This window comes from Corticium candelabrum, chromosome 17 (genome assembly GCF_963422355.1).
Source record: "Corticium candelabrum chromosome 17, ooCorCand1.1, whole genome shotgun sequence".
Lineage (NCBI taxonomy): Eukaryota > Metazoa > Porifera > Homoscleromorpha > Homosclerophorida > Plakinidae > Corticium > Corticium candelabrum.
In genome coordinates this window covers 5,997,967-6,023,876 of record NC_085101.1, presented here as the reverse complement: position 1 = coordinate 6,023,876, position 25,910 = coordinate 5,997,967, and the positions used below count along the sequence as shown (strand labels likewise).

At 42.5% G+C, this 25,910-nt stretch overlaps 6 protein-coding genes across 7 annotated transcripts; 4 read left to right on the top strand and 2 right to left on the bottom strand.

The window, feature by feature from the left end:
• The first annotated feature begins 623 nt into the window (after positions 1-623).
• LOC134192913 (uncharacterized) lies at positions 624-2,700 on the top strand. Its single transcript, XM_062661668.1, has 3 exons — positions 624-694; positions 775-1,448; positions 1,919-2,700. Exons 1-3 carry the CDS (start codon positions 624-626, stop codon positions 2,698-2,700), a joined length of 1,527 nt encoding a protein of 508 aa, XP_062517652.1.
• Positions 2,410-4,936, top strand: LOC134193063 (uncharacterized protein K02A2.6-like). The gene has a single exon (XM_062661851.1). The coding sequence runs from the start codon at positions 3,299-3,301 to the stop codon at positions 3,953-3,955; it is 657 nt and encodes a 218-aa protein (XP_062517835.1). The 5' UTR covers positions 2,410-3,298; the 3' UTR covers positions 3,956-4,936.
• Positions 4,937-7,291: 2,355 nt separating this feature from the next.
• LOC134193074 (cytidine monophosphate-N-acetylneuraminic acid hydroxylase-like) lies at positions 7,292-15,039 on the top strand. Its single transcript, XM_062661861.1, has 10 exons — positions 7,292-7,374; positions 8,068-9,018; positions 9,245-9,292; positions 9,360-9,495; positions 9,554-9,673; positions 13,689-13,736; positions 13,790-13,916; positions 13,984-14,100; positions 14,621-14,736; positions 14,796-15,039. The coding sequence occupies exons 2-10, from the start codon at positions 8,082-8,084 to the stop codon at positions 14,920-14,922; spliced, it is 1,776 nt and encodes a 591-aa protein (XP_062517845.1). The 5' UTR covers positions 7,292-7,374; positions 8,068-8,081; the 3' UTR covers positions 14,923-15,039.
• Positions 15,040-15,257: 218 nt separating this feature from the next.
• On the top strand, positions 15,258-18,022 carry LOC134192912 (uncharacterized). The gene is made up of 2 exons (XM_062661667.1): positions 15,258-15,292; positions 16,453-18,022. Exons 1-2 carry the CDS (start codon positions 15,258-15,260, stop codon positions 17,111-17,113), a joined length of 696 nt encoding a protein of 231 aa, XP_062517651.1. The 3' UTR covers positions 17,114-18,022.
• A 92-nt stretch (positions 18,023-18,114) lies between these two features.
• LOC134192911 (cytidine monophosphate-N-acetylneuraminic acid hydroxylase-like) lies at positions 18,115-22,997 on the bottom strand. Its single transcript, XM_062661666.1, has 10 exons — positions 22,410-22,997; positions 21,750-22,353; positions 21,466-21,513; positions 21,267-21,402; positions 21,079-21,198; positions 20,375-20,422; positions 20,186-20,312; positions 20,002-20,118; positions 18,475-18,590; positions 18,115-18,417 (listed from the first exon to the last, which is right to left on the bottom strand). Exons 1-10 carry the CDS (start codon positions 22,995-22,997, stop codon positions 18,291-18,293), a joined length of 2,031 nt encoding a protein of 676 aa, XP_062517650.1. The 3' UTR covers positions 18,115-18,290.
• A 216-nt stretch (positions 22,998-23,213) lies between these two features.
• On the bottom strand, positions 23,214-25,536 carry LOC134193046 (uncharacterized). 2 transcript variants are annotated; one of them, XM_062661830.1, is made up of 2 exons: positions 23,606-25,536; positions 23,214-23,534 (listed from the first exon to the last, which is right to left on the bottom strand). In XM_062661830.1, the coding sequence occupies exons 1-2, from the start codon at positions 24,854-24,856 to the stop codon at positions 23,472-23,474; spliced, it is 1,314 nt and encodes a 437-aa protein (XP_062517814.1). In that variant the 5' UTR covers positions 24,857-25,536; the 3' UTR covers positions 23,214-23,471. The 2 variants fall into 2 exon arrangements, with proteins under 2 accessions (XP_062517814.1, XP_062517813.1); XM_062661829.1 differs by having other exon boundaries at positions 23,214-25,536.
• Between the last annotated feature and the right edge of the window lie 374 nt (positions 25,537-25,910).

The following is a 25,910-nucleotide window of genomic DNA, read 5'->3' as shown; positions in this document are numbered from 1 at the left end:
GGAAGACAAACGGACATCAGAATCTAGATAGACTATAGTAATTCTAATGAACCATCAGATGATTATCTAGTTGTAAGACGAATTTGTGATGCTCTTGTTATTTGTAAGTTTGTCCGTTGTTTGTCTATTCGCGTGTACAGTATGTGTGTCTATTTGTCTGTCTATTGATTTGTTTGTCTATTTGTGTGTACAGTATGTGTGTCTATTTGTCTGTCCATTGCTTTGTTGAAACTTGAAATGTTACTACTGTTCTTCTACCGTTCTTCTACAAGCATGGGAAAGGCAAACTTTCTAGCTCCCCTCTTCGGTGAAGTAGGGCGGCATGACCAGATAACTGGCAGTTGTACACATGGCATGTGTGTGTGTGTGTGTGTGTGTGTGTGTGTGTGTGTGTGTGTGTGTGTGTGTGTGTGTGTGTGTGTGTGTGTGTGTGTGTGTGTGTGTGTGTGTGTGTGTGTGTGTGTTCCCGGATGTATGAAGGTTGTGCATGCATGGACTGCGCTATGCTTCCTGTTGGACTTGAATTCCGCTTCCATCTGACTTCTGCTACTCATTCTCCATCCTTTTAACTACTTAACATCAGAGTTCTCAGGAGCCCACACACCTGGCGTTGTTGAGGCGCCATGCGGCAACATGCTTTTGCCACTCTAGGCAAAGCACCCGCATTGGACTCACTTTGCTGTATGCGCACTCGGTGCTTGCAACCCCACTGTTGTTCTTACGGATCTTCCATACATGGCTGCAATCAAGTCTGTGGATTGTTTCCGTTGCAAGAAGACATCGTCCAGCCAATCTCGCACACGAGTGGAGAAAATGGAGGAAGCGATTTGAGATATACTTCCAAGCGGCTGAACTCTCGAAGAAGGTTAAAGCAACACAAGTCGCAATCCTACTTAACGTGGCAGGAACCGAAGCGCAGGAAATCTATGATGCGTTCGTCTTCACAGCAAGCGACGAAGGACCGGCGGTCGGAGATGTCTTGAACAAATTCGACGACTACTGCAATCCGCGCAAGAACGAGGTATTCGAGCGACACCAGTTCTGGAGCCGAGATCAGCATGAAGACGAGACGGTAGATCAGTGGCTCACCGACATTCGCACAAAGGCGGCCACATGCGGTTTCGGTGACCCGAAGGATGAGCCTAGTCGCGACAAGATTGTATTTGGAGTCGGAGACGGTCGAGTCAAGGAACGACTTTTAAGAGAAGCAAATCTGACGTTGCAGTCTGCATTGGACATCTGCAGGGCCGCAGAGACGAGCACTCACCAAGCCAAAATGATGACTAGAGACGCCCTGCGAGTAGAGATCAACTCGATGTCAAGAAGTTCGCAACGTACTAGCCGGTCAATACCTGCCAAAGCAACAGAAAAGGCATGGAGGGCGAAAAAGACCGCACCATGCAAGTACTGTGACGGCGATCACGCGCCTGGACAATGTCCGGCATGTGGTAAGACTTGTGATAATTGTCAGAAGCTCAATCACTTGTCAAAGGTTGCCAGCAGGGTGCCAATCCGGCTACAAGCGGTCAAAAGCGGTCAACAGTACTAGTTTGAGCGAAGCTGCGGATATCCAAATTAACACTGACGATTCGGATGACAGTTTGCTTATGGGTGTTTAATCCATTGGGACAGTCGCGGTCAACGACGACTGGACGGAGAAGCTGTCACTAGAGCCCACTACAATGAAATTCAAGTTCCATACCGGAGCCAGGGCAAATGTTCTGCCTTATCGAAGTTACCAGAGAATCCTGCGAATGACAGGCGGCTCAAGGGCAATTAAGAAACCGCTGACACCGACAAAGAGAGTGTTCCGTGGGTATAGGAGGTGGCAAGATTTGTCCTAGAGGAATCACTACAATAGAGTGTACCGTCGAGTCACGACAAATCCAGGGTACGAACTGTTTTTTCTGCGTAACAGACGAAGATATCGCTATTCTTGGCAGTCAGGCGTGTCAGGAAATGAACTTAGTGAAAAAGATAGGCAGCCTCAAGCCAGCACACGGACAGAAAGAGGCCCCTAGCACAAGCAGCAAGGATGGTCTGATCGACAGGTACCACGATGTTTTCGAGGGGTTAGGATCCTACGAAAGATCTTACCACATTCGACTGAAGGAAGACGCAGTACCCGTGATACAGCCAGCCAGGAAGTATCCCTACGCAAAGAGACAGAGGCCGGAACAAGCCTTACGTCGATTGCTAAATCAAGGCGTAATAGCAGATGTAGAGGGACCGACAGAATGGGTACACAATCTAGTCGTCACAGAAAAGAAGAATGGCTCATTAAGACTGTGTCTAGATCCGAGACCACTCAATAAGGCAATCAAACGTGAGCATCACGCAATCCCAACAGCTGGAGATGTGCAAGCACAGCTGGCAGGCAAGAAGATATTTACTGTGGTGGATATGAGAGACGCGTTCTGGCATGTTAAGTTGTCAGAATCATCAAACTACCTGTGTACCTTTAGCTCTCCATGGGGGCGGAAGCGTTTTCTACGCATGCCGTTTGGCCTGTCTTCGGCCAGCGAGATATTGCAGCAACGAAATGACGATACATTTGGGGATATCGACAATGTCCACGTCATCGCAAATGATTTGATTATTGCAGGAAAAGATGAGCAAGAACACGACACGGCTCTTCTAGCAGTCATGGAGAGGGCAAGAGCCAAGAACGTAAAGTTCAGTCGGGACAAGTTGCAGTAGAAGATCAAGCAAGTAAAATATATGGGGCACCTCATTGGAGAAAATGGGCAACAACCGGATCCGGCCAAGGTGGAAGCTATCAACGCAATGCCTACCCAAAAGATCACAAAGGTGTGCAACGACTACTGGGCATGATCGAGTATCTGGCGCCATACATTCCCGGAGAGTCGGATATCACCACCTCTAAGAGAGCTGCTCAAGGAAGACGTCATTTGGCAATGGTTAGAGCAGCATGACAAAGCACTGGACAAGGTAAAGACAATTCTTACCAATCAGCCGTTACTAGCGTTCTATAATGTGGCTCAGTCGATCAAGATTCAGGCAGACGCATCACAGTCCGGTCTGGGAGCATGCCTCATCCAGAATGACAAGTCTATAGCCTATGCGTCGAGAACTCTAACATCAGCTGAACGTGCTTATGCTCAGATAGAAAAGGAAATGCTTGCTATTACATTTGCTTGTAGGAAATTTCATCCCTACATTTACGGGAAGTTGACTCGGGTAGAATCGGACCACAAGCCCCTGGAGTCAATAATGAAAAAACCTCTTGGGTCTGTTCCTCCTCGCCTTCGGCGCATGATGCTGAAGCTGCAGCGATATGAGTTGGACGTGCGCTATACATCGGGGAAAGGCAATACCAGTAGCAGATGCACTGTCTCGAGCACAACTCCCGACAACTGCAGACGCGGATGACAGGATGAATTCAGACGTAGAAGTCATGGTTCACGCAATCACTAACTCACTTCCAATGAGTGAGACTCGAAGAGATGAACTACAAAGAGCAACAGCTCAAGATGATGAATCGAAAGCTCTCAGAAACGTTATCTTTTCAGGATGGCCAGATAATATCAAGGCAGTCCCATCTCTAGTCGGGCAGTTTTGGACCATCAGAGAAGAGTTGCACGAGGCCGACCGGATGTTATTCAAAGGCACAAAAGTTATAATCCCAACCATCTTTCGATCAGAAATGCTCCGGAGAATTCACGAAAGTCATCACGGGGCAGAGAAATCTAAAGAACGGGCACGAGCAGTAGTGTACTGGCCGAACATGGACAAGGAGAATAAGGATTACGTCAGCAAATGCACCACCTGTCTGCGATTTAGGCGGTCGAATACCAAAACCACTCAAGCAACAGGACCTGCCAGAGAGACCGTGGCAAATGATAGCTGCGGACATTATGACATTCAAACGGCGAGATTATCTCATGGTAGTGGACTACTACTACAAGTACGTGAAGGTACCACTCTTACCTGATAAAACAGCAAAATCAGTCATCACGGCGCTAAGATCTATATTTGCTCGACACCGTATACCGGACAGACTCATTTGTGACAACATGACATTATCCAGCCGTCGGGTACATTTGTTTTCCAAAGAGTGGGGTTTCAAGATAACCACCTCCAGCCCGGAGTATCCCCAGTCCAATGGTTTAGCGGAAAGGAATGTGCAGACCATAAAGCAGCTCATGCGCAAATGTCACTACGAAGGGTCGGACCCATATTTAGCACCATATGTAGCTTAATTACCGGAGTACACCGATACCTGAGTTAAGAGCGTCTCCAGCCCAACTTCTTATGGGTCGCAACCTGAAAACAAGACTACCTACTGTGTCGGCACCGTTGCGACCAGACGTTATCACCAACATTTCCGAGAATCTAAGGGCACGACAACGTCGTCAAAAATATCACTACTATAGACAAGCGCAGCCGATGCGTGAGCTGGAAGCAGGAGAGGTAGTTCGTATACAACGCGACAAGCAGTGGGAACCCGCTGTGGTAACTCGGAAGCACACTGCACCCAGATCATACATTGTCACTCAAAACGGGCGCAGCCTCAGAAGAAATCGCCGACATATTCATCCGACACTGGGAGCACCACCCAATCAAAATCAGGAACCAGCTTTGGACGATTATTTACCGAGAGTGAACAGAAGCAGCCAAACTGACAAACCGAGACCTAGCACAATCGACGACAAGGGAGAACGACCAACCCTGGAAACCTACGGGACCTCCAGCGGGCGAGAAGTTAGAAGGCCAAAGAAACCGGATGACTATGTTTAAGACAATGTTGCTAAAAAAACTTGAAGGAGGGAGATGTTACAGACACAGGCGTGTCTAGTTAATTAGATAATACAATTAGGCTTATATATGTGACTAGAACAGTTGTCGATTAGTATCCTTCAGTAGCAGAGTCTAGTGAGCGTAAGCTGAACGTATAATATAGTACTGGTAACATCACAACGCACGTTTATGAAATTTGTCTGGTATACGAGTACAAACATAGTTGACGTAATGATGAAACGAAATAATGTCGAATACGGATGTGGAACGACGACACGAGCCGGATGTGAGATCATGTGTGATGATGACTCATCCTGGATACGAAGAAAAGCAAAATTGGCATCTTCACCTTGACTGCATACGGCAAATGCTTCCATGGTTTTTGCGTATGACCGTATAAACTACAGCAGGTACTTAGCTAACACTCTACAGGTGCCAAATGATGACGTTGCCTGTCTCTCATCCTGAAGTTTACAAAAAAATTGGATGAAAAATTTGGTGTTCAGTTAGTCACGTCCCTTTTAGTCAGGTACCAGTCGATCAAACCATCTAACAAACGGTCAATCGACATACAAAAACCAAGGGAGGAATCATAGGTTTCAGTCGAAACCCAAATGCTGTCCAACGCTGGATGATAAATGCTCATCAGAGTGCAGCAATTACAAGCAGATGTCGAGAAATGGCAGGTCTAGCATCTACAGAGACCACCAATCATCAAGACTGCTCACCCAGTCGAATTGCGAAAGACAAAATATCCGTTGAGAGTCTAATGAAAACGTTTACGGCTGTTTCGACTGTTTTTCCGGAGAATGGGTCTGCTCTCTTTAATATCGTATCTGGCGTTGTAACAGACGAAGATGTTCAACGCGATCTCACTGAAGCCCATCGATTAGGTGACACTAAATTCGTTGAATTTGTGACGTCTCGTCTGTCATCATCGGATATGCTATTTCATGATCCAATTAATAAACTAAAGTTGAAAATGATTTCTTCTCTTTTAAAAACTAAAGCAATTAAAATCACTGGACGCGAAGTGATAGTACGAGCAGACCGTGACCTATTTGCACGACTTCTAATTGTGGCACAAAACCGTGCTCTCGACATCAGACGTTCTTCGATACGAACTCGGTCCATGCCATGGTCACTTGCTTCTGTCGACGGGAGTCTGGTAAAACAAACAAGGCAAAATTAATGGAATGTATGGAAAAGAACACTTTACCTGTTGAGCAAATTCCACTTAATGCGGCAGTGATGATTGATGCAATGGCTATTTTACAGAGTATTACCAGTCCACCGACTACTTTCCTCGACTTGGCAATTATGATCTTTGATAAGATAACTGCACAAGGTTATAAAAGAGTTGACTTTGTGACGGACCAATATCCAGATCTGAGCATAAAAACGTATGAAAGGAGGTCGAGAGGTCGACAGGGGCTCCTGAAGATCAAATTTGACGATCGGTCTCAAAAAAGGTTCTCTGCAATGGAGGAAGTTTCTGTCGTTCGATTCCAACAAAAGAAATTTAGTAACATTTCTTGCCTCAGAATGGAGAGAAAACGTGTATGCCGAACGACTAAAACATTGCCAGCTGTCTATAGCTCACGGCACAGAGTGCAGTCTAGTGACCAGTCGCGATGGACGAGTAGTCGAAGCAACCGATGTCCCCTCTCTGAAGTGCTCACACAGAGAAGCCGACACGAGATTACTATTGCACGCCGCCCATGCGGAAAGATGTGGGTACGAATCCACTGTAATAGAATCACCGGACACAGATGTCGCTGTAATTGCTCGCACTATTAGTTGCTACTTCAAGGCGTCGCTATACTTTCGGACAGGCACAAAAGCGAGAACAAGAATTGTCGACATCGATGCCATTAGAAAATATTTTGGTGAAGACCTGTCTGATTCTTCGCTACGCTAGATGGCGGAGTGACCTGGTTGTAAGCGGAGCGACCGAGTTTTTTTAGCTTGCAAGTGGGTTAGCGTTAACCTAGGCTTAATTAACCGAAGCCATTAATTAGGACCAATTTGTTACATGGCATCTGGAGCTAAATTTATTAGAGTCAACCTAGGCTAGAAACGTCGTGTGAATGCACCCACTCTCGTGGTCGACTAGCAAGACCCGCTTTCTGTATTGAATGGAATGCGATAATTCATGAAATCATAAACACGTGCAATCAGTGGGCCAATGAGCAATGACTAGACGTCCACGTGCTCGGTTGTCGCTTATAATAATACTAACCGAGTCTTGCAGCGTGTAGAATGGCGGAGAAGACGAAGACAAAACCCACACGACCCACGCGAACTAGACGAGCGGTATCGACGAGACGACTACAGAGTGGTTTACCGTCCTAGCATAACCGTTTCAAGCCCTAGGAAGTCCCGCGTCTAGAATCACAGTCTTTACTAATCCTTTTTACTGTGGGCTATAAACAACATGTCGCGTGACGTATGCATATTGATCGTAATCTGCATGAGGTCATCTTTTATTAGATAATCTATACGTAATCCCTACGCATACCAGTCGCCGCCAAGCTGCTGTGAAAGTCACCGCGACTCTAACGATCAGAGCCTTAGTACATTTCTCTCCATTTGAGCTAAGATTGTTGACAGGTAAGAGCAACTAGCCGTCGAGAGCGAAATGCAGTTTGCAGACTTTCTCTAGAAACTGAAGGTTTGCGCATGGGGTGCTAAGTCGATCTAGACAAATCTAGGGGAGGCTTGTGCCCCGTGTCCCCCCTATAGCTATACGCCTCTGAACGCTCATTCTACGTACTACATACTGTAAATCAACAAAATTTCGTAAGCGATCTCAGATTTACCGAAGTTCAATGCTTTAGACTAGTTTTGTCGCTCTGGATATTTATAGACACTTCTCGTCTAGTATTATATCTAGTTAACTTAATAATCATCACCTGTCAGACAGACAGTCTTGTACGTATGAGGCAGGACATGCAGGATACTTACATGTGGTGCTGTGGTTTTGATTTTCTGTGGATTTCGTGATGTTCTGCACAGAAAAGTGGCGATATGTTCATCAACGCTTACGAGAGTTTTCCGCTTACGAAATTTTGTTGATCTACAGTAGTATGGTTGGCAGGTCGATGGCAATGGTCATATAGACTCGGTCGGCGTGTTTGTTGGACTATGAGTGACACGTACGTGCAGCTCTAGGGGTAAGTCAACAATGTTATACCTGTTACCCTGGCGGGGTTCCTTGCTATAACTGTTACTTCTACTGGACAGTCTGACTGTCTGCTAGCTGGTGCAAGATAAACATGAAATTAATTTCTCCATTTTGTCTAGATTGAGACGGTTTGATGATGGCTGCACGTAACTTGATCTGCATGTTAAATCCGGAGGAAGTAGATGCACTGATTGTAGGAGTGACGATCTGGAAAGTCGATGAGGGTAGTCTGTTGCTGTACAGAAGTCCAGGAAACGAGCTCAGACTTCGTGCTTGTCGCAACGTCTGCCATCACCAACAGGGCACGTTTATCAAACTGGTCGACATCGAAAATCTCACTTCGTCTGGTTGTTCTGTTGTTCAATGCACAAAGCATGGATGGAGACTGGATATGGCATCTATGGACTACATCAACCCACCCGATTGCTTCTCACAAGATGAACTAATCGTTGAAGTTGATGATGATGGAAGAGTTTGTCTGTATGAACCAGTCGTCCCGATGCAACCGTGGGAAAAGGAAGCTCGTCCTGCACAGACCATCCATCCAGGAGAGGTAGCAGTCACCTACTTTACACACGCGTGTGTTGAGATGAATTTCAATGGCACCATTTTATTCACTGATCCTTGGCTGACTGGGCCTGCCTTTTCGAAAGGATGGTGGCTGCTTCATGAACCTCCATCCGACTGGTTGGATCGACTGTCTAATGCAGACATGATCTACATCAGTCATATCCATCCTGACCATTTGAGTTATCCTACACTGAAGTTGCTGCATAAACGCAAGCCTCACATTCCCATCTATGTTGGCAACACGTCGACACTTCCATTCTCCAAGCAACATTGCTATGGGAAAGAGACTTACAATGTTATTGTGTGTGAGTTAGGAGAGTGGCAGCAAGTGTCTGATGATCTCAGATTTATGATTATGCACGACGGGATTCACGTTGAAATGGACACATGTTTGCTAGTTGACTACAAAGGCCACCTGATCATGAACACAGTGGATTGCAGCAGGCCCAATGACAACATTCTTCCTAAAGATGTCGATCTTCTCATGAGCGACTTTGCAGGTAACCCTATGCCTAAGATTGAATGGCTGGGATCTCAAACACCTGACTTGCTGAATGTACTTTCTTTCTACACTTACTGTAAGGTCACAAGCAAATATGTCCAAGGAAAATGATTAATTTGTTAATTGTTGTTTACACACACACACACACACACCTGTTTCTGTAACGTATATGTACTGACATTAAATGAAATTAAATTAATCATTAATTTAGATTGTCATTGTAGGAGGTGCAACAGGATATCCCGTATCATTTTATGGTGGATCCTATACTGGTCAGCCAATGATATTCTTTACAATTATATCCATGTTTTTTTGTTTGCAACTTGAACTATTCTGTAGAGGAATGGAAGGACAACTTTATCAAATCAGAAAGAGCGAAGGAAATCAATCGAAAAGTAGCTATGGCAAAGAAAGTCAATCCTTCTATGTATTTGCCATTTGCTGGCTACTATGTCGAAGCATATTCGTTTGACGAGTGAGACTGATTGGTAGTAGATGTTGCATTAGAATGTTGTTAGTTGATGTGTGTGTAGGTATGTGAGAAAGAAAAACAAGAAGAATAATCCTGCTCAAGTAATTGATCGTCTCAATAAATACGCTCCAGATGTTCGTACATGGAATCCTAAACCTGGAGCATGGCTGGATTTGGCTACGTATGTGTCTTAATTGTCTGAATTTATACATATGTTTGGGTTTCTAGCATTAGAAGCATTTACTTTGTCTGTCTGTCTGTCTGTCTGTCTGTCAAATTTTCATATATTTTATACATCAAAGCTAATACAGGTGAAACTAAAGTAACAGCTAATGAACAACAAGTGTCACAACTACAATTACAATTACACAAATAACAATTAGCATTAAAAAGTCTGTCTGTCTGTCTGTCTGTCTATCTACATGTCTGTCTTTGTGTCTGTCTGTCTTTGTGTCTGGCTGGCTGGCTGGCTGTCAAATTTCACCAGTAGCTTTCTTAGCTCCATGGTGTCAAGCCATGAAAGGCTTACTTGAGAGGTTTTCATCATTTTTTGATTTAGTCAACTATCTTCAAAGCAGTAAATCACTACCAGGATCAATCGGCTCCACTGTGGCCTCTTCCTATCAAGCTTTACCACCAATGCCCAAGTCAAACCACGAAGATGGAGAGCAACAGTCTCTTGATGACTTTATCTCATATCCAAAAAAATTACAGCATCGATTATCCACAAAGATTGCCAGTATAGTGCTACTGATATTATTATACAAGCACAGCCTGATAGACATGCAGCACGGTTGAGATCCCTGCAAGGATGAGGGGCTGGTGCATGGCTGGATGTGATCCCCACTTCTGCTAAGCACGCTTTAAAAACAAACAAATTTTCTTAGCGTCTTACCTGAGGTTGGGAGTTAAAATTGGATGATAAACCTTTCACCAATTGGATCAAAAAGTGTGATTGTGGTCATGATTTGGATGAATACGGATACCATCTTTTAACCTGTAAATATGGGGTGGACCTGTGTGGTCTCACAATTCAGTCTTAAATGGGTGGAGTGAATGCCTGTCTGACCTTACCTTCCCCATCAAACAGAACCAAGACATTAATACATCAATACTGAAGACCGTCCAGACATTACAATGTTTGATCCAAATACTAGACAGAATTTGGATCTTGATGTGTCACTGGCTCATCCGTGGAGTCAGGACATTATTAGGAGGGCTAGCAAGGAAAATGGTCATGCTGCCGCGACAAGAGAAGAAAATAAAATGAAAAAATATTCAGAAGAGCTTGTTCCAGGGGGATATGTATCAAGATGTGTTCCTCTTGTGATAGAACATTTGGGAGGTGGGGCACAAAGGCAGAGAAGCATTTGTCACAACAGTCAGCAAATCCAGAAGCCAATCTTAATGCTTCCATGTTCGTGTTGTGTTGGAGAAAAAAATTTTCTACAATTCTGCAAAGATGCAATGCCAAAGTTATCCTTAGAAAACTTTCAAAACTGTCACCTAATCATGGTGATGTAGATAGATTATTTGATTTTGACATTCAAAGTCAAGTCCATTAGTTAAAATGACTTTGTTGTTTGCAAGGACTGATTTGTATTTTAAAAATCTTAGCATATGTACAAGTAGAATCTGTATGAGAATAAATTGTCTGTCTGTCTGTCTGTCTGTCAAATAACATTTATTTCAAACATACATCTATAATACAATGCTAGCAAGGTAACTATATAAAGTTCTGTAACTACGAGAGTTTACTAGGACTAGATTTTAAAAACAAACAAACGTGTAACACTTAAAAGAGAACAATGCAGACTACCTGGAGCCAACTTAGTGACTGAAAAACTGGGTAGAGCAATCTACAGTACAGTCAATGTCATTTGTCAGAGCTGAGATTTTCTCATGATGACCTTTGCATTGCACTTCTGAAGTTGAGTTGAGAATCTCTTTCTCCGGATGTCCAGAAACTCAGCAGCGTTAGGTCGACCAAGTTCATCACGTGACTTCTTTTCTAGCCTTTCCAGAAAGTTTTTCCCATCTCTCCCCATCGTCCAAAATGTTCTATAACTAAGAGAATGAAACTGACTGTTGATACACCTGGTAGATTTTCCTTTGCATATTTTGCCTTCTTCCTCTCTTCTCTTCTTTCTGCAGCAGCACCATCTGACTCAGATGACCTTGGAAAAATATCAGAGCTCCAAGGGTGTGCCAGAGCTATATCCAGGTCAACGTTGTAACCCTTGTCGGGGTCAAATGCCACAATGTCTGGTCTATCATTTGAATTTGAATAGCGATGTCGTGGCTCTCTTCGGTGGTGCACATTTATCTCTCGAAGACAGTTAGACCAAGTTGATGCTATGGCTTCGTGTGACCAAACTGGCCCACCACCAGATTTACATGTTAACAGATGGTACCCACTGCCATCTAGGGTGGCTCTACAGTTACATGTGGTCATCCAATCGGAAAGGTGGATGGACAAGCCCAATCTCAAGAAGGTCGCCAAACGAAAATTCATGCATATCAGGTGCGAACACTTCTGAAGTTGGGATTGCGTTTAACCAAGCTCCAGCTCCTTTTCCTTTTGAGGAGCAAAGCTGTGCGACGTCACGAGCCGTGGGGGCTCCACCGATCAACTGCTCTGTCTCGTGTTTAGCAATAGATGTGTATTATAGCAGATGTTGAATCTTCCCAGTAGATGAAAGGAGGGAAGAAACAGTCTCTCCTACAGGAATGGACTGCGTGAATGCTTTACCTAAGGCTTGCCTTGGTGAGATGACAAGGCTGTCTATGGCAGGAATAAAAGAAGGAAAGCGAAGTGGTAACTCGGCTGTTGCATGACACCAAGAAGCAACAAAAGCAGGTTGGCTTATGGTGTCCAAAGAAGTCATGCCAAAACCACCTTGTCTAATAGGCACAACGGCTTGGTGCCACTTTCGATCCTCAATCAGGTCAAGTCCAAGAATGTGGCAGAATGTGATTCGTGTCTGAGAATCGTGTGTTTTAGCAGCTTTTGTGAGTGACTCGGGACAAATTGAGCGTGTCAGGTGATTCAGGCAGGGAACATGAGAGCCTCTTAGGAGCAGCATAGCACTTTGCACGTCTCCCAATTTAACAAATTCGTCACACAAAGAAAGTTAGACTCTGATATGGTTAAGCAAGAGGAGACGATTTTGTGCCAATGGGTGTGCCCAAAATGATGATTCCATCATGAGACACTGATGTGTTGTCAAAGCCTTCTAAGGAAGTAGAACTTGAAGGGCAATAGATCTCACACTTGTGGTCGGCAATGGACAAACCAATAGCAGAAAACTTTTGTTTCAGCGCTTGAAAGGCAGGTTGAATGTCAGAAGGATGGCCCATGATGAAGACATCTTCCAGGTAGGAGAGGAAGCAGACCTTTGAATGCTCTTCGTGCAAATTGATGAGATCAGAATGAATCGCTGAAGCAAAGAGAATCGGACCCAAGGGGTCACATTGATGAACCCCCTCAGCAGATGCGATTATGACTGGAGTAGAACCTTGCATGAAGACCAGTGGACTTAACTTTCTCGTACATCTGAACGACATGATTATAGACGTCTAGAAATGATTTGGCTACCTGCTTCATTATTTGCTATCTGCTAATGGAATTAAAAGCATTTTTAACGTCAGTTTTCAGCACCACCCAGTCCGGATTACGTTCTAAAAGAAGCTCAATATGTATGATGGATAATTAGCTCAGTGCCACACTCTGTAGCCACACCATGTTGGATAGAGTGAAAACACTTCCTTCTTCTGTTGGCATATAGCTCGAGCTGTTAAATGCCGTAGGACTTCACCAACTGCGATAGGTCGAATGTCACAATTGGATTCAGGCAGAGCAATTAGCCAAGATGAGAAAAAGAGAGTAACTCTGTCTGTCTGTTTGTATGTCTGTCTGTCTGTCTGTCTTTCAATTTCATGTATTGAAACACAAACTCTACGTTACATTTCTAACACTAAATGCAAACAAGCTACTGAGTTCAGCTTTACTCTGTCTGTCTGTCTGTTCGTTTGTCTGGAAGTGTTTGTCTATGTACTTGTTTGTTTGTTTGTTTGTTTGTCTGTCTGTGTGTCTGTCTGTTTGTCTAGACGTATTTCTGTTTACAAAGTTTATACAATTATAAACCCTTAATTTGTCTACCAATATGTTTCTACAGTATCTTGATTTCTTTTAGATTCACAGTAACTGATCCTTCAGAAGGAACTCCAGTTTTCAAAACAAAGTAATGTCACACAGCAGTGGATATAAACATACAAAAACGAATGTTAATTACAGGTGGAATTTTGAGCCATACATCAAGCACATTGATAAAAACATTTTGTTTGCTCCATTTCAACATCCTGACTGTCTGCGCTTCTACTTTGAATGGGTTGGACTTAGAGACACCAACCTCGTTGTGAGAGTGAGGCACACAATTGACCGACTCTGCATTACCATGTGCTGTTGTCTCATCCTGCTTTGTATTGCAGGTCATTGAAACTGATGAAGCATTTGTAAAGAGTGAGATTGGTTATGACTTTTTAGTTGATTTTCTGGACTTGTCTTTTCCTAAAGAAAGACCATCTCGTCAGCATGACTATCTTGAGGTATAAAGTAACTTTAATTAAATGAATGGCACTGCATGTTGACTACAGACAATGTGCTTGATGCTGCATGTTATCCCTGTCTGTCTGTTTTTATCTGCCTTTTGGCTACTTGCTCTCTTGTTTGTGCAATTGTGTAAATATGGTTATCTGTTGTTAGATATGATAGTCAGTCCGTTTTGCTGGCTTGTGTGTGTACATGTTTGTGTTATTGTGTGTTTATTGCTGTCTGTCCGACCATCCGTCCGTTCGTCTGTCTGTTTGTCTGTCTGTCTGTCTGTCTGTCTGTCCATCTATTGTCAATATGTTTGTCTCAATCTGTTTGTTTGTATGCTGGCTAACTCACTTAAAAATATTGTAAAAACTAGCATTGTATATAGTCACTTCAATTGATGATTTTGCTATTGTATTAAAATGCTAAAATCTGTGTTGATTGATGACTCAGCTAACAAACTATGCTACGACTAGATCAATAGTGCAGTATATATACAATCAAGAGTTTCTTTCATTTTCTTCGTTTCAGATAAAGGCTCGTATTGGTGTCTTCAGGGAGACATTGAAGTTTGGCTATTTATGGGACAATCTCTATCTTGGATTCCAATGCAAGATATTGAGAGATCCAGACATATTTCATTTCAAGTCTGTCCTTCTCGTTTCTTCTCATTTCTCATTTCACTTTTCAAGCAGTTTTGTTGTAGTTTTTGGAACCACATGCAACTGCTACTACCGTCGACACCTCCTGATTGGACCAAATTTTGGCTGGAGAAGGGAGGAAGAGTGGAAGAGCTGAACGGACCTGACTACATGCTGCCCGATTTGTTGTAAAACAGTATAAAGCATGCAGACAACTGCTGAAGTTTAGGTTTGCTGCTGTGCGTTGAAATGAAGTGTTTGTTGTCGATTAGCTGGTGTAAACAGAGTTCATTCAGGTTGTCTTATCAATTTCTGAGGTATTCAATTGCAAATGTATGATTAATAGTATATCATGCAACGAATATATTTATTGACAGAATGTTGATATACATAGTTGTACACCTTACTCATTATAACTTCTAACGTGTTACTGAATTCCTTTGTGAACTTACCTTGTAACACCCACTATATCAACATAATACTCAATACTCATCTCAATCGTTTTCGCATTCAAGTTATAGATCTGAATGGCTACAGTAAGCTCTCAACAGTCGAGCATGATGTTGATACATTTTTCTAGGCTATTGAAATTCTGATCTAATTAAATGTCTTGCTTTAATGAAGTGTATTCAATTGAAATAATGGTTACTGACTGATATACTTCCTTGCCTTGTTGTTGTAATCATCACTTGTCATGCTAACACCAGTTTGTGCGCGCACATGTAATTAACATTTTATTAAATAAATAAATATAATAATACATACATAAATTATTATTTAATAAAATTTACTTTGAGTCGCGCACAATCGGTTTGCAGGACTCCAAGGCGACGCCAGTGTAAATATGTAACATATGTACCCATACACTATAAAATACTTTATTATTTTTATAAACATTACTCCAGTTTGTATGTGCACGCGTGTTTGTAATTAACACTTTAATTAATCAATAAATTAAATTTCACTTTAAGTCGCGCACTTTCCCGAGTGCAGGACTCCAAGGCTATATACGGCTCTGCCTTTCCCGCCTCCAACTGGTTTGCGATCATGGAGCGTCTACGACGTTCGTTCACCTTCACTTCGCGCAGCAGACAGCGCGAACAGAATGATGGCAGTAGGATAGCCTCTTTTGGACACAAAAGCGACGAGGCTCCTCGCAACAGCAGCCATACAGTATAGATGACACATGTATTAATCCGGGAACTGTGCGCCTAACTGCGCGTAAGTGCGCGCCCAACTGCTCGTGCGAATTTTTTGGGGGGCCCCGTTGGGTGTGGCGTTAGCTGTTCCCGTATGCACTTTCTTGCGGTTGCAGTGGTCTGGTAGTACGAGGCTCGGCAGACATCTTGCAACCGCGATTTTGACATAAACGAAGTGCTGTCTTCTGCGCACCTTTCAAGCAGTAACCTGCGCCGTTTATTGAAAGGGGGCCTCAGTTTTTGTCGTCTACTGAACGTGGTTTTCTCGACACAAATCAACTTCAATAAATTAGACGACAGGTAAAGTCATTTATAATTACTATTCTTCGCAGTTAAGCAAATTTTCATTTTTCATAAAATCTTTTTTCGGGTGCATGTGCTACGCGCACTATTAACTGGATTGAATTATGCGTCAATATTGACACTGTTGCATGTACTGCATACCACATGACAGTTAGAAGGAATATTGTTCGACAACCAATAATGGTTGATGGTACTACCTTACAGTGTGAGGGAACTGTAGTTACGTCGTTTCAGTTGGGATCTCAAAAGGTATACAGTCCATTTACGTTGTGAAAGGAATCGACTGTGGGGTTTTGGGCACTGATGTTCTGTCAACCCTTGAGGTCCAGATAGATGTTGCTAATAGAAAGTTGTTCTTGAAAGGGGAAGAAGTGACAACAGTTCAACCAGTCAAATCAGAAACAAGGTCTGAAGTGCGTTTGTTGAAGTTTGGTCGGGTGTATTCGCCAAGCAGTGTACTGGTCGGACCTGGGCAGGAAACCACCATTTGGGGAAATATATACTCCAATGTTACTAGTGAATGGACAGGAATTGTGGAAGTAGTGGATGAGTTATCTGAACATTCAGGACTTTTGGGATGTGCTACCTTTTGTGTTGGAGGAAAAGGGAGAGATGTTTCGGTGAGAGTTATGAATGTCTGCACAGAACCTATAGTAATACATAAAGGACAGAGTTTGGCGGAATTTGCTGAAGCAACTGCGTTGGATGGGGTGGATCGAAGACCAGTTGGAAAGAGTACCGATATTTACAACCCAATGTTTGACATAGATCTGGGTGAGTCATTGAGCTCTGATGAGAAACAACAATTGGAGAATCTTCTAAAACGTCATCGGGACGTGTTCGCTTATCCAAGCAAATGGTGCGGTAGAACGTTTCAATAGGACACTGGGAGAAATGCTAGCAAAGGTGATAGATTCTAACCATACAACATGGCAAAACCATTGACACAAGTCCAACTGGCCTATAATACGTCGTACCATGAGTCGATTGGAGACATTCCATATAGAGTTATTTTCAAAGAGATGCCTAGAACGTTGTTACAAGCTGCAGCAGATTCTGTGTGCAGGATAACAGAACACAAGACGACATCACCAATGGCTTATGTAAAGAACAGTTTGACATCTGTTCCTGACATATACCAAAAGGTAAAGAAAAACTACAGTCATAGGTCAAATGAAAGACAGAGACAGTACAATAAATCAAAGTTGCACTTCACCCCATACGTGTTGGAGATCTAGTGTGGATTACACATCCTAGTGGAGGGAAACAAGTATCTCGTTCTTTCTGTCCACGATGGATGGGACCTTATAAAGTTGTTGAAAAGATATCCGACGTAGTCTACAAGGTTCGTCGACCATATGGGAGGAAGGATGTGACTCTCCATCATGATAGAATAATACCATATGTACAACGTAACTTGCGTTTTAAAGATATTAGAACAGATGTAAACCAACAGAGGGATCTTTTGGATACTAAAACAAATGTAAACCAACAGAGAGAGATTCTCTCAGATATTTCCACAGACTCTGAGGATAATGTGGAAGAGTTACCTGATCCCGTTGAATCAGATTCTAACTCAAGTAATGAAGCTCCTCAAGTACTTAGAAGATCTCAACATCAAAGATCTCGCCCACAATATCTGAATGATTATATTGTAGACTCGGACTTTAGCCCTTCGTCTGAGGGGGAGTGATGTAAAGTAGTAATATAATAGTTTTACGTCTTAGCGCACGTTAGCATATCAGTGGTTATATAACACATCGCTTACTTATAATACATCAGTCTTTTTACCTGCAATCGCCGTGCACCACACAAAGGAATTCAGTAACACGTCAAAAGTTATAGTAAGGTGTACATCCACGTATATCAACATTTTTGTCAATATTTAATATATTTGCTGCATGATTAATATTAATCATACATTTGAATACTCAGAGGTTGATAACACAGGCTGAATCAACTGTGTATACATGCACCAGCTAATCGACAACAATAACTTCATTTCAACACACAGCAGCAAACCTAAACTTCAGCAGTTGTCTGCATGCTTTCACTGTTTCACGACAAATCAGGTAGCATGTAGTCAGGTCCACTCAGCTCTTCCACTCTTCCTCCCTTCTCCAGCCAAAATTTGGTCCAATCAGGAGGCGTTGAAGATAAAAGCAGTTGCATGTGGTTCCAAAAACTACAACAAAACTGCTTGAAAAGTGAAATGAGAAACGTAGAAACGAGAAGGACAGACTTGAAATGATATATGTCTGGATCTCTCGATATCTTGCATTGGAATCCGATAAAAAGATTGTCCCATAAATAGCCAAACTTCAATGTCTGTCTGAAGACACCAATACGAGCCTTTATCTGAAACAAAGAGAATGAAAAAACTCTTGATTGCATATACTGCACTAGATCTAATCATACATTAAATAAGTTTAATTGTTAGCTGAGTCATCAATCAATTAACACAGATTTTAACAATTTAACAATAGCAAAATCATCTATTGAAGTGTCTAGATACATGTTAGTTTGTACAATATTTTTCAAGCCAGCAAACAATAGACATACTGTGCATGTACAAACAGACAAGAGACAGACAGACAGACAGACAGATAGAGAAAAATGATTGATAGAGAAGGGTATCATCTGTTGACTTGTAAATTTGGAGGTGGACCAGTGTGGTCTCCCAATTGTATAGTTTCTGTGTGGGCAGATTGTCTCAGTCAGTTACATGTACCGTACTACATTGAGCTTAAAGATTGCTACACTTCCAGTGGAAGGCCAGACATCTATGTTGCGGCATCATTCTGCACGCCAGCAGCAGAATTAGACATTGCTCTATCACATTCATTCAGCAAAGACATCCTATCTAGAGCTGCTTATGTTGATGGTGCTGCCACATCCAGAAGAGAAAAGAGCAAACATACAAAGTATGACTCCCAACTGCTACCAGGAGGGTATGCACCAACAGCAATCCCTTTGGTATTTGAACATTATGGCAGATGGGGTGATGAGACTCAACAGTTTTTAAAGACTCTTTCTCTTATGTCTTATGATGAGGACGGTCATCAGAATGCATCCAATTTTACAACATATTGGAGACAACGTTTATCAGTTCAGTTACAACAATGTAACGCTAGAGTGATTACCAGGAAGACATCCCGCTTACTGGAACATACAAGGAAAGTGAAGAGAATGAACAATACACACAATTATTAATGTGCTTTACTGTACAGCCCTATATAGGGCTGGTTTCTGTAGAGTTTTAGTTTGGTAGGGATTTTGTGCGATTGGGACAGTAGAGTTGCTTAGTTGTGTTGATTGTAGATTTCAATGTTGAAAATATATGTATTGGACAGACAGACAGACAGACAGACAGACAGACAGACAGACAGACAGACAGACAGACAGACAGCCAACCAGACAGACAGCCAGCCAGACAATTTATTCTCATACAGATTCTACTTGTACATATGCTTGGATTTTTTAAATACAAATCAGTCCTTGCAACAAAAAGTCATTAACTAATGGACTTGACTTTGAATGTCAGACAGACAGACAGACAGACAGACAGCAATAAACACACAATAACACAAACATTTACACATAAACAGAATGACTAACAAATCTATAGATAACCATATTTACACAAACAAGAGAGCAAGTGGCCAAATGGCAGATAAAACAGACAGAGATACTAGAGCATCAAGCACATTGTCTGTAGTCATTGCAACATGCAGTGCCATGCATGCATTCAATTAGAGTTATTTCATACCTCGAGATAGTCATGCTTACGAGTTGGTCTTTCTTTAGGAAAACACAAGTCCAGAAAATCAATTAAAATGTCATGACCAATCTCACTCTTTGCAAATGCTTCATCGGTTTCAATGACCTGCAATACAAAGCAAGATGAGACAACAGCACACGGTCAAGCAAAGTTGGTCAATTGTGTGTCTCACTCTGACAACAAGGTTGGTGGATTTTAGTCCAACCCATTCAAAGTAGAAGGACAGACAGTCAGGATGTTGAAATGGAGCAAACGAGATGTTTTTATCAATGTGCTTGATGTATGGCTCAAAATTCCATCTGTAAACATTCGTGTTTGTAGATATGTTTATATCCACTGCTGTGTGACATTCTATTGTTACTTTGTTTTGAAAACTGGAGTTCCTTCTGGAGGATCAGTTACTGTGAATCTAAAGAAATCAAGATACTGTAGAAACATATTGGTATGTAGACAAATTAAGGATTTATAATTATATAAACTTTGTAAACAGAAAGACAGACAGACAGACAGGCAGACAGACAGACAGACAGACAGACAAACAAACAAACAAGTACACAGACAAACAGATAAACAAACAGACACACAAACAAACAAACAAGTACAAACCAAATGCCCCAGAATTCTTGGACTTTTGGAGGAAGAGATTTGCCGTCCAACTCCAAAATGCAATAGCAAGACCCTTACAAAGAAGTTCTCATCTCTTCTCAATGGATACAGCTACAGGAAGACTTCAGCTCTCAGTGGACAGTCATAAACATTTAGAGACCGGGACCATAGGTCCTTTAATCTAGTCATAATGTGTGTGTGTATTTAGTGCGTATATAGTGTGCATTGTAGTTTTAACCAGTTTTCATGTATGTACTAGATGTAATGGACATGTAGATTAGCTATTGCTTTGGTGCTATAGTTCATTTATGAAAATATATGTATTGACAGACAGACAGACAGACAGACAGACAGACAGACAGACAGACAGACAGACAGACAGACAGAAAGACAGACAAAGTAATGCTTTTAATGCTAGAAAGCAAAACATAGGCATAAACTCAAACAAGAGACACATACGTAGCCAAATCCAGCCATGCTCCAGGTTTAGGATTCCATGTGCGAACATCTGGAGCGTATTTATTGAGACGATCAATTACTTGAGCAGGACTATTCTTCTTGTTTTTTTCTCTCACATACCTATACAGACACACACACACATCAACTAACAACATTCTAATGCAACATCTACTACCAATCAGTCTCACTCATCAAACGGATATGCTTCAACAAAGTAGCCAGCAAATGGCAAATACATAGAAGGATTGACTTTCTTTGCCATAGCTACTTTTCGATTGATTTCCTTCGCTCTTTCTGATTTGATAAAGTTGTCCTTCCATTTCTCTACAGAATAGTTCAAGTTGCAGACAAACATGGATATAAATGTAAAGAATATCATTGGCTGACCAGTATAGGATCCACCATAAAATGATACGGGATATCCTGTTGCACCTCCTGCAATAATAATTTAAATTAGTGTGTGTGTGTGTGTGTGTGTGTGTGTGTGTGTGTGTGTGTGTGTGTGTGTGTGTGTGTGTGTGTGTGTGTGTGTGTGTGTGTGTGTGTGTAAACAACACTTAACAAATTAATCATTTCCCTTGCACATATTCCTTGTGACCTTACAGTAAGTGTAGAAAAGCACATTCAACGAGTCAAGTGTTAACATCCTAGCCATTCAATCTTAGGATTACCTGCGAAGTCGCTCATGAGAAGATCGACACCATTGGGAAGAATGTTGTCATTGGGCCTGCTGCAATCCACTGTGTTCATGATCAGGTGGCCTTTGTAGTCAACTAACAAACATGTGTCCATTTCAATATGATTCCCATCGTGCATAATCATAAATCTGAGATCATTGGACACCTGCTGCCACTCTCCTAACTCACACACAATGACATTGTAGGTCTCTTTCCCATAGCAATGTTGCTTGGAGAATGGAGGTGTCGACGTGTTGCCAACATAGATGGGAATGTGAGGCTTGCGTTTATGCAGCAACTTCAGTGTAGGATAACTCAAATGGTCAGGATGGATATGACTGATGTAGATCATGTCTGCATTAGACAGTCGATCCAACCAGTCGGATGGAGGTTCATGAAGCAGCCACCATCCTTTCGAAAAGGCAGGCCCAGTCAGCCAAGGATCAGTGAATAAAATGGTGCCATTGAAATTCATCTCAACACACGCGTGTGTAAAGTAGGTGACTGCTACCTCTCCTGGATGGATGGTCTGTGCAGGACGAGCTTCCTTTCCCACGGTTGCATGGGTGTCTAAACTGTCACCAAAAGCGGTAACTGTCTGACGAGTAGATGACATATAATATCGTTGTAGATTTCCATGTCACATCCGGAAACTTGATTGACTGCTGAAGCCGGTAAACTGCTTTGATTGACTGGACTTGCATTTGCGGGTGCCGGTCTGACTGAGGAAATTCCGGCTAATCGAAGTTGGTTGACTTCCTCAGCTAATTCTTTGACAACTTTAACGTTAGTAGTCTTGTCTCTTCTCAACAGAATTTGAAATTCTCTTGGTAGACCATCTAGAAAGGCGTCTCTGGCCAAAGTAATCGCGGACCCACTATCAAACCCCGGATACGCTAGCCGTACTAACCTGTCAATGTCGTGCGCGAACGCCGCTGGAGCTCGAGGTTCTTCAAACTGTTTCCATTTTCTGTCACGCAACTCGTCCACCGCGAGTCGCCTATCTATTGCCCCACCGAGGAGCTCCTTCTTTAGTGAAACCACGATAACATCAAAATCTTGCTTTTCCTCACTGTCTAGACGTCGATAATTTTCAAAGGCCGCCCCTTCTAATCGGGATGCTAGGGCGAGTGCCTTCTTTTCTCCCTCAAAACCTTTGAGTGCTGTCCAGACAGTAATACGGTCTAGAAAGGAAAGTAAATTTCCAGTTCCATCGAAAACCTGAGGCGCATCACGTTGCATTGTAAAATCCCTCTCCTGTCACCAATGTGGTGTACGGCGATTGCAGGTAAAAAGACTGATGTGTTGTATAACCACTGATATGCTAACTTGCGCTAAGACGTAAAACTACTGTAAACGTGGAAATTTTCGCGTGATGAAAATTTTCGCTATTTTCGCGGTTGAAGTTTTTCCGCGAAAATAAACACGACGCAAAATTTATGAAGGCGTGGCCCATTCCTCACGTGACATCCCCGTGCAAAGTCCTGTATAAGGGATACTGTTCACTAGTATCAAACTTTATACTGATAGTACTATATACTGTAGAAGTACTACTATACTAGTAACACAACACAATTGAATCAAACTGCACTGCTGTTAGTACTCTACTCAAACTACTTAATCAAGATAATGTCTGCACCCTTCATAGTTCCATTTGCTAAGCCATTTCCATTGAGAGCAAAATCAAGAAACTCTGCCATGTGCAGAATACCAACGTCATCTAATGAAGCTACAGCTATGGAGGCACCAAGCTTCATACCACTGCCATGATGAGAGTGGCTGTCAAACACAGCAAGACACAACTTGTGAGGATCGAATGCAATTACGACTGAAAAGTGACTTGGCATTACAAGTACACCGGTATGGACTGTTCCTGCTCCAACAGCTCTGTCTCTGATAGTCAGCAGATCTTGTTTGAACTGGTTGTAATCCCACTCACCAAAATCTCCTCCTCTGGCAATTGTCACGTTCATATCCGAACAGACACTCTCTATCGCACCGTAAAAGAACAAAAAGCCTCTGCACCCAGCACTATCATAATGCTTGTTGCCGTCTTCAATACATGCAACGAAAGCTCTGATCGTCTGTTGTGATGGTTCTACAGTAACACTATCGGGTACTTGCACACAATCTAGCATAATCTGGGTAGCTACACAAATAGATATAACCGTGCAAGCATTGCTGCCATTTCGCCCATTCAACCTTGACTGGCAGAATTGTGATGGCAATACATAAGAAATAACTGACTTGAAGTATTCTACAATCAATGCAACAGAGGCATCATTGCAAAGGTCATCTGTACACTGGTCATAGGACTTTACTTTCTTGGACTGCGAAGGAGTAGTAACAGACACTGAGTGTTTTGCTGAAGCAATACAAGGAAGGGGCAAGGGCATGCATAGACCAGCCTGAGAAAACCCACTTCTGATGAGCCTAGGACACTCAGATATTGCCTTATAAGCGTGTACAATCCAGCCAGCATGCAAATTCTTAATAGATGACAATCTGAGGTCTACAGTAATGTCGCACATAGAAGTACCCCTGTCTAGCTGTTGTCTGACCTGATCGCCATACCAGTTTTGAAATGACTGCCGTAAGTCTTCTTTAAATGACTTATTGACAGTCAAATCCAACGGCTGCAAGTTGTCTGTGTAGCACGCTGGCACATACAACACAGAAATGTACCTTGCATCTAGGAATTTTCGTACAGCGTCTGTCCAATAGACTTTAAAAACATCAACAATCAACAAGCCATGGTGCTTCTCGGGCAGTCCTAATTCCTGTCTTTTCAGGACAAAGTATGGGTCGACCACTTTCTCTAGGTATTCTAAAATGGTGCTCTCTGTTGACCAATGGGAAGCAGTATGAGTTATGTTCCAAGAATCAGGAAAGTCATATCTGGCATGACAACGATCAGTGGTACCTTGGTAAATCACTTGACTGGGTAGGGTTTCACCTAACATGTCGACTGCAAGCAATACCGTAATTTCTTGTTTATCATCCAAACCTACAATAGCAACCTGACAGGACCCTTTCTTTTCCATAGTCCAGTTACCAGAAGGGACCATGCGGACTCCAGTTTGGTCCCAGTTAACAACCATATCTGCTGGGATTTGATGCTTATTCACTACATCTAGAAACTTAAAAACAAATTTTGTTTTATCTCAGAAAGGTCACCAGATTTCTTTTTGGCAGCCTCGGTTCCCTTCCGTTTGGTAAAACCCATCCTGTCTAGCATACAACAATCCCAGTTCTTCGTTGGAAGAAAAGAACCTCCAAACTCACTCAGCATGTCCTTTCTTTCGTGGGCGATGATCCCACGAGCAGCTGCTATCACTATGGGTACACTGACCACACCGCCTGCTTCTCAAAGTTTCAAAATGTAATTCTGTATCATGTGATCCAATGTATCACCAATCAACAATGGACGTCCACGTTTCTGTCTTGGAAGAGAGACAAGTGGAACTTCACCTGATTGTTGCTTAATCTTCAGGAGGTATTTTTTCTGCATCAAACGAACCGTACTTTCGTTCACTGGATGGCTCAGTACACTACTGAAGTGTCTGGCTGCTCGTGCAACTCCATGATCGCTTGCATAACGAGCGATGCTCAATCGTCCCGAGGCACTGTACACGTAGTACTCACACTCTCTTTTCGCTTGCGGTCAGCCCTCGTAGGGAGACCTTCTTGAAGCGAGACAATATCATTTGCAGCCTTTACTGTCATAGAAGGTAGACCGGGAACGTCAGTGGGTTGCGGAAGACACGATCTTCTCTCTGCATCCCCCGCTTTACGTAACCAATTCACCAGCGCCATAGGTGGACCACGTGATGCATAGAACCACGTGACATGCATCAAACCGCGAAAATTCTAACCCACGAAATGGTCTCTGATGAAAAAAACGCGAAAATTTAAATACGCGAAAATTTCCACGTTTACAGTATTATATTACTACAGTACATTTGTGAACTTATCTTGTAACACCCAGTATATCACACAATTCTCAATCCTTGTCTCATCCTTTCGCATTCAAGTTATAGTAATTAATTGATCTAAATGGCTACAGTAAGCTCTCAACAGTCAAGCATGATGTTGCATAATCCATTTTTCTAAACTGATGATATTCTGACCTAATTAAATGTCTTGCTTTAGTGA

Coding starts and splice junctions, on each gene's coding strand:
- LOC134193063 (XM_062661851.1), top strand. CDS start 3,299: ATGAGTTGGACGTGCGCTATACATCGGGGAAAGGCAATACCAGTAGCA.
- LOC134193046 (XM_062661829.1), bottom strand. CDS start 24,856: ATGGTTGTTAACTGGGACCAAACTGGAGTCCGCATGGTCCCTTCTGGT.
- LOC134192912 (XM_062661667.1), top strand. CDS start 15,258: ATGGCTACAGTAAGCTCTCAACAGTCGAGCATGAT. Junction 15,293..16,452: donor TCTCAACAGTCGAGCATGAT/GTTGATACATTT, acceptor AGGGAACTGTAG/TTACGTCGTTTCAGTTGGGA.
- LOC134192911 (XM_062661666.1), bottom strand. CDS start 22,997: ATGCAACGTGATGCGCCTCAGGTTTTCGATGGAACTGGAAATTTACTT. Junction 21,403..21,465: donor TTATGGTGGATCCTATACTG/GTCAGCCAATGA, acceptor ACTATTCTGTAG/AGAAATGGAAGGACAACTTT. Junction 18,591..20,001: donor GTAAGCATGACTATCTCGAG/GTATGAAATAAC, acceptor TCTTTGTTTCAG/ATAAAGGCTCGTATTGGTGT.
- LOC134193074 (XM_062661861.1), top strand. CDS start 8,082: ATGATGGCTGCACGTAACTTGATCTGCATGTTAAATCCGGAGGAAGTA. Junction 9,019..9,244: donor TCTCATGAGCGACTTTGCAG/GTAACCCTATGC, acceptor TTGTCATTGTAG/GAGGTGCAACAGGATATCCC. Junction 14,101..14,620: donor GTCAGCATGACTATCTTGAG/GTATAAAGTAAC, acceptor TCTTCGTTTCAG/ATAAAGGCTCGTATTGGTGT.
- LOC134192913 (XM_062661668.1), top strand. CDS start 624: ATGCGGCAACATGCTTTTGCCACTCTAGGCAAAGCACCCGCATTGGAC. Junction 695..774: donor CTTTGCTGTATGCGCACTCG/GTGCTTGCAACC, acceptor TTCCGTTGCAAG/AAGACATCGTCCAGCCAATC. Junction 1,449..1,918: donor TGGACAATGTCCGGCATGTG/GTAAGACTTGTG, acceptor TCTGCGTAACAG/ACGAAGATATCGCTATTCTT.